Source organism: Protopterus annectens, chromosome 9.part0 (genome assembly GCF_019279795.1).
Source record: "Protopterus annectens isolate FY-2018-M chromosome 9.part0, PAN1.0, whole genome shotgun sequence".
NCBI lineage: Eukaryota > Metazoa > Chordata > Ceratodontiformes > Protopteridae > Protopterus > Protopterus annectens.
Genome location: NC_056743.1, coordinates 210,756,425 through 210,769,018, shown reverse-complemented (window position 1 = coordinate 210,769,018; position 12,594 = coordinate 210,756,425). Strand labels below are relative to the sequence as shown.

The 12,594-nt window shown below is 37.8% G+C and overlaps 1 protein-coding gene across 1 annotated transcript in view; it reads right to left on the bottom strand.

The window, feature by feature from the left end:
• ANO9 (anoctamin 9) overlaps positions 1–12,594 on the bottom strand; it is a 567,237-nt gene that overhangs the window by 530,775 nt on the left and 23,868 nt on the right. The window contains exon 2 of the mRNA XM_044082760.1: positions 3,439–3,488. Within this exon, the coding sequence (XP_043938695.1) occupies position 3,439 (1 nt within the window). The 5' untranslated portion in view covers positions 3,440–3,488. The remainder of the gene's footprint in view (positions 1–3,438; positions 3,489–12,594) is intronic.

Here is a 12,594-nt window from a genome sequence, read left to right as displayed (position 1 = left end):
AACCTGTTATCCACATAATGTTTTTTATAGCAAAGGTTCAGATGGATAATGTAGTCCCCCCATTTCGACCCATTATTTCTGCCAGGGGCTCAAAATCTGAACACTGGACTAGAGAAGTCAAGGAACAGTTACATCCACTTTTATCCAGGATGCCCTTCTTTATAATGGATTCAGTGGATCTAGAATTTACTGTTAGAAGGACCGGTATAGGGTGACATGATATTAAATCATTATATACTGTGATATCTCAGAAAGAAGGCATTTCAAGTGTGACATTTCTCATTTTGAATGCTGGATGGTTGGAAGTGGCTGAAATAGACATGACTGATGACCTGCTGCTGATGATTTTGAAAATTTATTATTTTTTGTTTCAGGAAAAGCTTTTTTTATTAAGCAAGTGGCAGAAAGTAGATATGGGGCTATGATTACCGCAACCTTTGCCAACTTGTTCATGGCAGACTGGGAATCTATGTTAACCATTCAAGTTATATTCAGCACACAGAATGTTTCTTGCTCTTTATTGATGTTGCATTTATATTATGGAAAGAAGAAGAATTCTTGAAGGAATATATACAGAATTGTACCATTTTATTTGGGATTTAAGGAGAATGCAACCAAGAAGTGATCCAATTCTAGCATGAGGAAATTTACGAGGATTTGGAAATGTGGGCACTATGTTATACAGAAAGGATTGTTAAAATAACAATTTGTTATATTGGTAAAGTGTGAATGTATGAAAACTAATATTTTTAAAAGTCAGGCCATCAGAGTAAGTATATCAACTTCATATGGAGTACAGTTCAGCAGTAAGTTAAAGGAACTGCAGTGTATTGTTTGTGCAGAGAGGTTATCCTAAGAAGACAGTCAATGGTGTATCACAAGCTGTTAGAAAAGAAATGTAGTGTAAATTTAAACCTGTTTTATTAGATAAAAATAGTAAAGTAGTGGCTAAGATAGTAACTGGAAAAGGGTTGCACAGATTGGAGTTGTTCCTCACCTACAAGGCAATATCGGACCCTGCCCTACTAAAGATGCTCCATATCCATAAGTCTAAATCCTCATGCATTACCCACTCAATAAGCTAAATCTAATATGCAACATCAACAAAACCTGCTGGAGAGACAGGTTTGTCTCCCAGAGGCTGTCCTGTTTCTGGACTTCCCATACATGTCAAACAGATTACCTCACTGACCGTCTTCAAGCACAATCTTGATGAGTGGATGGGAAATCATAAATTTGTCCCAGGGGTTCCACCTTTGTCCCTCATTGACAGGGGTGACAGATGCTGACTGAGGTTTCTTTTTTGGGGATAATCTCTTGGCTAGGCTTGTAAGGGCCCCAGGGTCATTAGCCTAGTAACCTCCTAAGATCCTATGATCCTATAAAGATTATAACCAATACTTGAATATATTAAAAGGAAATAATGTCATCTCAAAACATATTACTGAAGTGTCTCAGTTTTATTTGATATGTCTGTGTGTGTGTATCTGTGTGTAAAACATACTCTCAGACTTCAAGCAAGGTGTTAGCTAACATAACTTCACTGTCTGAAATATGAATTCATACTTCCATGGTGGTGCAACAATAGCATCATTGCCTCACAGCAAGAGGTTCTCCAGTTCGATTCTCGGCTTGGGTTGGGAGTGCCTTCTTTGTGGAGTCTGCATGTCCTCCCCGCAGTCGAGTGGGCATTCAAAAGACATGTATTGAATGGGAGTGCCTTCGTTGAAGGTTGGGCATTGGGCTGGCAGCTTGACACCATAAAAAAAACAACTGCCAATCATTAGCGGACCGGAGTTCCGCTGTGGTGACCCCTAACCGGGAAAAGCCGAAAGACAAACAACTCCAAAAACAGTTTACTAACTGTACGTGAATGCATACTTCTGCTTATATGACAGGCAGTAAATAACATTTATGCATGCATTTAAATCACTATCTATTCTGTAATTTCTCACCATGCACTGAACTACAGAAGGAAAGTGGCATTGTAAACGCATCAACCACTTTCAGGAATAACAGTAAAACTCAAGGCAACTGAACCTTGTGACATTTACACCTGGACACACCCATAGACTGTACCTCTCCTCTCAAGGACATCCTTACTGTAAACAAAATCCTTGACCAATGCTCATGTGCATTTAGAGAGCTTGCAATAATTGCCAAATGTGTAGATCATTTAGTGCTGTGAGAAGAAATTCTGTTTCAGAGACATTGTAAAGTCACACAGAAAAGCACCTTATTAGTGCCTTTTCACCGTGCATTTGCATCAAATACTTGCCATCAGACCTGACCCTAGTACCCATGTGTTACACTAGCGAAGGCACCCTTAAACACACACACACACACACACACACATATATATTCAGGCACCTGTGCCAATGCCTGCACACACACACACACACACACACACACACACACACACACACACACACACACACACACACACACTCACACACACACACACACACACACACACACACACAAAATCCACTCTTCCGCAAACAAGCCACTCACACTCATGGAAACACCACCACGCCAGCATTTGCACTCCAACACACATAGACACCCATGCCTCCTTCATATGTCTACAGACACATGCACACACATCCACTGATATGTCCCCCACCCCCACAGCTCTGCTGTGCTTACCTGCATTGTGAGTACTCCTATAGAAGTGAATGTGTGAACAATATCTTTTCATGACTTTTATTCTTCCTCCAAGAGTAAATTGGGAGCTGCAAGCATTCCTGCATTATATCACATGACTAATTAGCATTAGCCCCTCCTCTGTACTGCTGGATCAGCAAGTAGTTTCTGCAGCAAGACCACTCTTCAGGCTAAGGCCCCCCTGTGAAAGAAAATCTCAGAGTCCGAATGATCTCTGAATCACTAGGTCACCACCTGTCCCACTTTGCGAGAGACAGTCCCTCTTTAGGCAGTTGTGTCCTGCGAAAAAAATAAAAAAATGGCAAATGTCCTGAGATTTCAGGACAAAAGTATTTCCTAAGTTTTCTTTAATAGTTGCATAAAACAATTATTTTATATATGAAACTTCTATATGTTATGTGAAGTAGCATAAGCAATTCAAATGTTACTAGAATAAGCTTTTATTTGTGCAAAAAAGTAAAGTTCTGTACTATGTACGGCTGTAGGTATGTTTTGTCCTGGAAAATCTGACATTTCTACAGAACATGTCCCACTTTGGGCATTTGAAAAGGTGGCAACCCTACTGAATCAGACAGGTTTACTACAATGTAAAAACATTCCAAGATAAGGTTCCCACATCATGGTAAGCCTTTCTGAATTACTCTTGTAATGTAGAAACAAAATAATATAAATTCAGATGTACAAGGTGTCTCAAAGTAAAAATAAAGCCAAGAAGGTACGACTTCTGGTAAAAGTTTCAGTATAAATGCATACAAATAAAGCCAAACTTACTTTCATTTTTGATCACAGTTCTATGTAGTATAAAATCAACGATTCGGATTCTGAAATGCAAAGAAATACATTATATATGTTTATCAAAAACTACTTGGTGCAAGCAAAACTGCAAAAATGTTTGTCATTGCATTGATGTATTCAAATCAGAACGTAATGGATACTTTCTTCACTTGTCTCGTGTCAAAACATTTCTAAGGAACATTAAGATCTATGCAAAACGCCTATTTTTTTGTTAATAAATGAAGTTAGCTTTCCCAATTACTTTTTACTCTAAATCCTATTAAGAACTGGCAGTTTACAAGCTTCTAGCAAAATTTGTAACTGTAGTTTTCACTTTCTCTAACATGAAAAAGATAATCTTCTTCAAATTATTATAACATGTTCTACAAGCATTCCAAAAAATTATAATAATTTTAAAAAGGTAACCTTAAAATTATTACACCATGTTATAGACACATCAGAAACATTATAATTTCAAGATTTCCTTTTTCATGATAAAGTGCAATTAGGTGAGGGGGAGGTGAAATTTGCCCTATATTTGAGTAAGTGAGAATTACACTGGCAGATTGTGTTAGCAGCTAGTCATCCAGCCGACCATGAAGGCATTCTAATTCTTAAGCCAATTCTAAAGTCACAAAACACTTATCATGACGCAACAGTTATCTTCAGTGACAGATCTTACAAGCTAGTGTCAGTACTATATTGTTGGTAAACAACAGCATAAAATTCTAGAAAGATCATCCCAGCATTTAGAAAGAATTCCTACTATTCATGTAAACTGCCTACCACAGAAATCTATTCAGAAATATGTTTAACCGCAATGAGGAAGACCTCATTATCAGTTAATTAGCATATCTCTGAACCATCTGTAATTGTCATCAGTGAAAAACACACTTTTTGCTTGCAATTACCACTAAACGTCCATGGGTCATGTTGGCACAAGCTCTCTCCACATTCAGTCTTCCATACAAGTACAGGCATTCATACACTCATATTCACAGACAAAAAACACACACACACACACACACACAGACACAGACACACACCTACATTCTTGATTCCCTATCTAATCCTCTACAGCAACCACCCAGACAGACAGACAGAGATGCACATTTCACATACACCATTACTAATCCACTGAACCTCCCTAAATGTATCTGCATTGCAGTCTTTCCCTTTGAATATAAATGGAGACTGCAGCACTTTGTCCATGTTAATTAACACAGCCAGCTGTGCTATTCTACACAGAGAAGCTATAATTTGAATCACTCTTCTTTGAAACTTACTTCCTGCAGGCATTTCTGGTGGACATTACGTGGCTAGCTAATAAGCATTAGTCATTCTGCCAGAATGCCTCATTATCATGTAGCATGGCTGTTGGGATGGTCCTCTACTTCTACCGAATACATAAAATCATGGTGGTGGGCCTCTCTCCAAATCAGAAAGGATTACAACAAGAGGCAAGCCACTCTCACTAGGGATTACTTGTTACTGCAACCATTTCTGAATCCTTGGGCATTTTTTTTTATTTAACATAACAATATCTGTGAGATAAAGTGAAGAAATGTTACATTAGGGTGCATATTTATAAAAGTATCAAATTCTACAAATTATTGGGCTTCCAAGATGGCTGTACATTGAATAACAGTTTAATTTCAGCTCTTCCAGTGTGAAGACTGAATATCAGAAGACACAGTCAAGTGAAATCATATTTTTTGGCAAATTTCAGTAACTGGTTAGTAAGTGGCTCATTTCTTCAGAGCTTCCATGTGCCTGGCTTGGACACCTGTGACTGCAAGACTAGGATTGCTTCTAAAATCATCTGGCCTACAAAGCTGATATAAGTATATTTTTTGCACTTACAGTTTCAGTGATAATTAACACTTCTGTGCTGCATGTACATTTTGCAACGTTTGTGTGTGTTGTGAACATTTCTAGGGGTTAGTGAAATGATTTCCAAGGATTCCTAATACTACAGGAATTCTTACGTCTGTTGTAAAGCATTTGTTACTGCACTTGAGCTCAAATCCAGTTTGTTTTACACTGGAAGGGTTCTTTTGCACTCTGTTGGCTTAGGGTTTAACTTTATAAAAGGCTTTCATCTTGCTGATATAAAAAAAATTACATTTTTGTGTGATTGGGCTCATTTATTCAGAGTTTCCTTGTGCCTGGCTTGGACATCTGCAACTGCAATACTTGGATTGCTTCTAAAATCATCTGGCCTATAAACTTGATATAGGGATATTTTTTGCACTTGCTGCAACTGTTTCAGTGATATCTAAGACTTCTGTGCTGCATGTATTTATTTGGTTGACTTTATCCTTGTTTTTCAGCCTATACTTGTTAAAGAAAATCCATCTGTTTGTTACTGTACTGGTCCTAGGTTGTTTTAACAAGATTTTGATATTTCCTAACATCCTCTCATACTGCAAAAGCTGTTCTGAGTAGGTCTGCCAAAATATTTCTGGGTTTAGCAAAACTTTTGTGTGTTGTGAACATTTCTCAGGGTTAGTGAACTTATTTCCAAGGATTCCTGATATTGCAGGAATTCTTACCTCTATTGTAAGGCATTTGTTACTGCACTTCAACTCAAAACCAGTTTTACACTGGAAGGGTTATTTTGCACTGTAGTGGGAGCAGAGACCATCCAAGGTGGGACCTACTGGTCAATAGCTTATTGTGTTTTTATCTGATTGGCCTGAGGGTTTAATTTTATAAAAGTCTTTTATCCTGCTTGTATAAAAGCCTCACAAACAGGGTACCTCACGCCTGCATATAAGCAAACCTCTCCAGTTTAAAATCCTCTATAGGAAACACTCTATAGTCTCCCAGTGCTCTGCCAATTTGTTCAGATGGGGTACAACTGTAGGTCATCTGATAGTATAATAATAAACACTCTCACTTTGACCTTTAAGTGACTCTCCCTTACTCCTTCCCACTAGATATTCTGTTTCCTTGCCTTACATACCATAGGCTAGATTCAGAACTGCTGAATTTAGACTGCTTGGTATCACTGTGCTCTTAGACCAGCATTCTTACATTAAGAGGAATTCCCTGCACCCTTGCAGCTCAGGACCCATCTGAGATGGGGGTTGCTGGATAAAGGCTCGGTGTAGGGCTTTCCCATTGGTAGTTGTGTTAAAACTACTTAAATCTGCCTATATACAAGCTTCACATTTGCACCAGTTTGCACTCAGTTTACCGAAACTGCTCAATGCTTGGCAACTTTAGCCAGAGGTCTGGAGTGCATCTACACTGAAATCCAAGGCATCCACTGAAAAATAAGTATATTTTAAGCCGGCACTGCACTTTAACTGTACTTAACTGACTTACTGCTTCATTTTTGCTGTTTGTGACTAAGTCCAGCTAGCCCACTTCCTTCTGAAATACCACATTCGGAAAAATCCTGCCACAACAGCTGGTCAGTTTCCCATCATTTCTGCTGTCAGCTTGACTGATATGAGCATCTTCAGGAACTGTATCAATTCCTTTATGTATACTGACAACCATTTACTCCTAAAGCAAACTAGCACCCTATGTGAGAGATGCAAATACACTGTGGAACTGGATTAAATTCTCTCTCACATAAAACAGACTAGGCATCGAACAGGTTATCAGCACACACACTTCACCTCTCACACAAACCTTACCTCACTCACAAAATAAGATCATGGCACATAATCCTACATAAATGGAAGCACACTAAAAGCCTACCAAAAGCACACAGACTTCTCAAATGCACACCACCCACAATCACCACTAAGCATATAGAAACCACTACACATATCAACACACACATCTGTGTCTCAACTAATAAGCCTCTAAGGAAAACGCATCAAATATCTTGATCACAGAAGACTCCATAGTGAGAGACAGAGATGACCCCCTCATCAGAGTGCACAAGGAGGAGGTCATGGTCAGCTGTCTATCAGGTGCCAGAATCCGACAAATCGCGCATGCAATCAAGTCACTTAACATCAAGTACCATTATGACTCTGTCATAGTCCATGTTGGAGTGAATGACTTGAGACATATCACTCTGGACTATATGAAGAGAGACATGATGAAACTCTCTGATTATGTGTCCCAGACAGGTATATCCCTAGTCCTAATTCTACCCTCATCCAGGATGATGCCACAATATAAACAAAAATGATTGACTTCAACAATTGGTTCAGCTTCTGGTGTCAGTCCAGGGTGATCCAGTATCTGTCAGCTTGGGAGGATATGGTAAACAGACCTTGCTGCTTTGCTAGAGATGGTGTGCACCTAGGCTTTCAGGTACTGGCAAAGGGGACATGCATGTCTCTCCACCACCAGGAGGCCAACTGACTCCACAAGCCACATAATGGAGAATTTTTAGGTGGGCTAGAGAGGAGATCTCTTGGGAACCTGCATCTGGCCCCCTCAACACATGCCTTGCCTTCCAGATGAATGAATAGGATGGCAAGTCTGCCTGAGTGGACATGCATGGTTCATAGGGCTCTTGCCCATTTCAGGGATGCCTAACTCTCATCCCTGGAGTGGAGAAATTAATGAGAGAGCTGATGGGGCAGACAGAGGGAAGTCATTTGGCAACTCCTGCCAGAGGCCTTAAAATGAGCATTATGGGAAAGGCTTTGGATAAAAAAGGTGGGGGGGGATTAATTTTAGCTGCAAAAGAAGAAAATGTAATAATACATAGGAAATAAAAAGGGCAGTGTGAGAAAGAAAATGTACAACTGAGAAAAATGACATAGATGTACAAAAAAAAACACTAAGAAAGAAAACAGGAAAGTAAGAAGAAGAAAAGTATTAATCTTTCCATAAAGGAACCAAACTGTTTAAAGAAAGTAGTTTACTGGGATGAAAGGGGAGGTGGAAATGAAAAATGATTTTTAGATATTACAAGAAGACGACAGTGGCACAAATGAAGAGGAAAATGAAGACGTAGAATAAGTATGAAGATATAAATATGAGAATATATCTTAAAAATATTTTAAATATTAACTACAATGTAAGGAGAATGGGTAGTAAAAGAAGGATTAGAAACCTTCTAGATGTTTTAAAATAAGAAGGGGATATTATTTTTTCTCCAAGAGTTACAGTTTCATAAATTTCAGTATAAATGAAATTCAGTACATGTGAAGAAGATGGGGTATTCTTACATTTGGAAATAATAAAGCTGATGGTAATGAGACTTTATTTAAAGGAAGTGCAAGCAGAAAAACTATTTGTCTTGAATATTTAAAATAATGAAGAAGCTTACTGACCAATAAATATGTAAGTGTAAAATAAAATAGTGTTAAACATAAAATAACAGTAACAGGACTTCATCATGGATGTGGCAGGCAGCAGACTTGGTCTGACTAAAGTCCGCAACGGTGCTGTCCAAATAAGGACTGTATATGGCATATGGATTAAGAAATGTGATAAACAGAAGAAACTCATATATGTATGTGGGAGTATGTGATCTACTGTTGATTGCTTATAGTATGAAAAAATGTTACATGTGATTTTGTGGAATAAAGTGAGAAATAGATGGTGGTTACAGGGGCAGAAACTAATAAGGAAATGTTTAAGAAAGGAATAAGAAAAACAAATTATAGGGCCAGTAGTAAGCCCATTCTGATTCAGAGATAGGCCTACCATGCAGTGATCCTTCATTGGTCTGTAGGATCACTGAGGTGGGCCAGTGCCTCAGCCAAGCTGTAAGCTAATGATGCATTCTGAGGAAGAGGCCTATGGTATTAGCCATTTGTTCTCCCCACAAAAATGCCTGCAGTAAGACATTTATGCAGCTGAGCTATACAGAGAATTGCTCAAATACATAAGCTCAGCTGGACACGTTAATTAACTTCACCAAAAGTTTGCATTTACCTATTAATTTCAATGGTGAAACTGCATTGCGAGTAAGTGCCAAGAAGTTTAGTGGACCGGTAATGAATGGAGATGTGCATGTGTGTTCGTTTGCATGTGAGAGTATTTCCAGAGGGATGAGTGATCTCTGGAGAGTGTACTATGTGTGTGTGTGTGTGTGTGTACTCTGTGTGCGTGTACTCTGTGTGCGTGTACTCTGTGTGCGTGTGTGTGTGTGTGTGTGTGTGTGTGTGTGTGTGTGTGTGTGTGTGTGTGTGTGTGTGTGTGTGTGTACTCCGTGTGTGTGTGTACTCCGTGTGTGTGTGTGTGTGTGTGTGTACACTGTGTGCGATACTGTGTAATTTACCAGGGCGATCACAGTGGGGGAGGAGGATTTAAGGTATATGAAGGGAAGGTCTGTGTGTGTGCTTGTGTGCATGTATGTAGGAGAATGAATGAGGGAGCTGCCTGTGATAATGCAATGCATGGGCCATCAGTAGTGATTCCCATAGGAAACTACAGATTAACACTAGTTGTAACACCACTTACTTTATGGACATGCAATTTAGCCAGTATTAAAGCCTTTCCTCATTTAGGCTCCCATGATCGTGGAAACAGTTACTTTCTGATGCATCTCATAGCACCCACTGTTGGATTCTTTATGAATTCCAGAACAAATACCTAAACACTTATTTAATAAAGGAAATATATATCTAAGTTTAAAGACTTTGTCAGTGTTCAAAACATTTTGATATTGTGTTTTTTTTTTTGATTCAGCAATGGTGGTAGTTCTAAGAAAGTTATAGCAGCAAAATTTGAAGATATTGGAAATTTAAAGATGAGAAAATTGTGTATCTCATATTAAGGAAAATATGGTGGTTATTGAGGAAGATGAATTTTACAAACATAAATATACTGAAGAGGTTTAAAAGTGAGTTGAGAAAAATAGAACATTTCCAAAGTAAGGCTATGTATTGGGCTAGGATATACAAGTTTCTAGAAAGGAAAGACAGCACAGAAAGTTTTTTGTTGTGCTTTGAAGCAAGCAATAAAAAAGTCAGAGTTAAGAAAAACAGAAGACAGTAGTGACAAACTGTGAAGTTAGAAGTAAACACAGTAGCGGAATATAAGACACCATATAACAGTAAGGTGTTTGCAGTAGGGAACTTCTTAGCCAAGTAGATGGGTAGCTGGTGAGTGTCTGGATACTGTATAAGAATTTATAAAGATAAGACTGGGAAAGCTGGAGTTCTAAACGATATTACAGAGGAAATAGATAAGTTAAGTTAGAAACTAGATGAAGAACTACTAAGAGGTACTTCAGGAGATTGGTGGGGAAAGTAATGTAAAAGCAGTGATACTGTTAGTGTGGTTATGATATGAAAGGAGTGGATGTAAAGAAACTCAGTAAATGAAGATCTGGTAGCACAGTAGAATGAATTAGAAATAATTTCAGGAATATATAGTGAATAAGCTAAAAGGACAGAAAAGGATGCCTCAAAAGTGATTCTATGCGCCTGAGAATGTTATTAATACTGCATTATAAATTATCATTAAAAGTACAAAAAGGTGGAAGGATATGTGTGCTTGGCTAACAAAAAGCATGAGGTGGAATTAAAGGTTTTGATGAAAGTTGTAAAGAAGCTAGAAGTAGTAAGGGCAGTAGTTAATACCATATTAAAACGTAGAAGGTGAAGTATTGGTGAAGGGAGTTATAACTACCAACAATTAAAAGGATGATGGGATTACTACAGCTATCCAGCAAATCCATTAATGTATGTCTAAGTGCTGTCAGAGCTAGAGGAAAATGCATGTAATATAAAGGTAGTAAATGAGGTAAGTATAAGAATTTAGTAAAGTAGATGATGTGTCTAGGTTTGTGGAGGATACTAAGCCTGTGAGGGTTACAGCCCAAGGTGGTATGAACAAACAAAGAGTAAATGGATACAAAAGTCAGCATTTTTTTTTTTTTATAAATAAAGGTAGTATGCAACATTTGTTTAGGGAAAGGGAGGGTTATATAAAAATCTAAGGTATTTCCTGGGTAACACTTGAGCTTCAACATCTGTATGGTCAAAAGAGGCACCATTAAAATACTGAAGGCCATAAACCCAAGCGCTCTTAGAAATACACTGACTATGATAGACACCTTCTGGTTTATGGTCTAGAGGTAGTGAGTTAATTATGCAATCGCCTGCTGAGGAAAAAGCCCTCCTGACAGCTGCAATCGAAAAAGCTTTTCAAGGAAATCACTGTTTTGGAAGAGGTATGACTTGATTTACTGATATTGAAAAAGAATCTGGTGTCAGGAACTCTGCAAGTACCCTAAACACAGCAGTCAAACCAAAGGGAAAAAGAGGTAAATTTATATCGGGAGTCCTCTCCCTCAAATCTGAGAAAGTATCTTTTGTTCCTACATATAGACATATTAAAGATAAGCATCCTTGAGCTTTAAGTAAGCTTATGACCAAACTGTTCAGACACTCATTGCTTGTCGGGAGATGATGACCACAGAGAATTTGGAAGATCCTGGGTTCAATTCCTCTGCAATGATCAGGCTTCTATTAAACATTTAGTTTAAACTACAACATAAATTGTCTTAAAAGGGAAGGCAGGAAAGCAACCTCATATTATATCAAAGACTAACTCATGTTTTTATTAACAGAAACATTGTGTGCAAGATTAACAAAACTCTGTGATCTTTATAAAGTTGGCAAAAAGGGTCACACGAAAGGATACATTCTGTCATTGCATCAGAAAAAGGCTTTTGACTCTTGTTCATTATATATTATCAGACACATCTAAGTGTTAATTATCAAATCATCTCTCTCTCTCTCTCTCTCTCTCTATATATATATATATATATATATATATATATATAAAATGTATTCTACTGACTTTTTATACAAAGCATAGAATACTTTCTTCAGACAAATGACTTTTATCAAGATGAGATAATGTAGGCTATATTGCTACCATTAATTTATAGATAAAGAAGTGAAGGAAAATCAAGAACTGTGTCTACTATAATCTAAGCAAAACATTAATCAATAAAGATTGCTGGCAATGGAAAGCAAAAGAAAAAACAAAACATTACTGGTCTTGAGGAATATGACTGTGATTATCAGGGGAAAAAGTATAAAACCTGAAAATTCAAAGGAAACACATGGTGGACAAAAATATGTAATGAAAAGAATACAAAAAAAACAGTCTCACGCTCAGGAAAAAAAATTAAAAATGCTAGGAAATGTGACAAAGCATTTTATAAATACAGCAATGGGTAAATGAAATATAGGGGAGTATTATATAATCCTG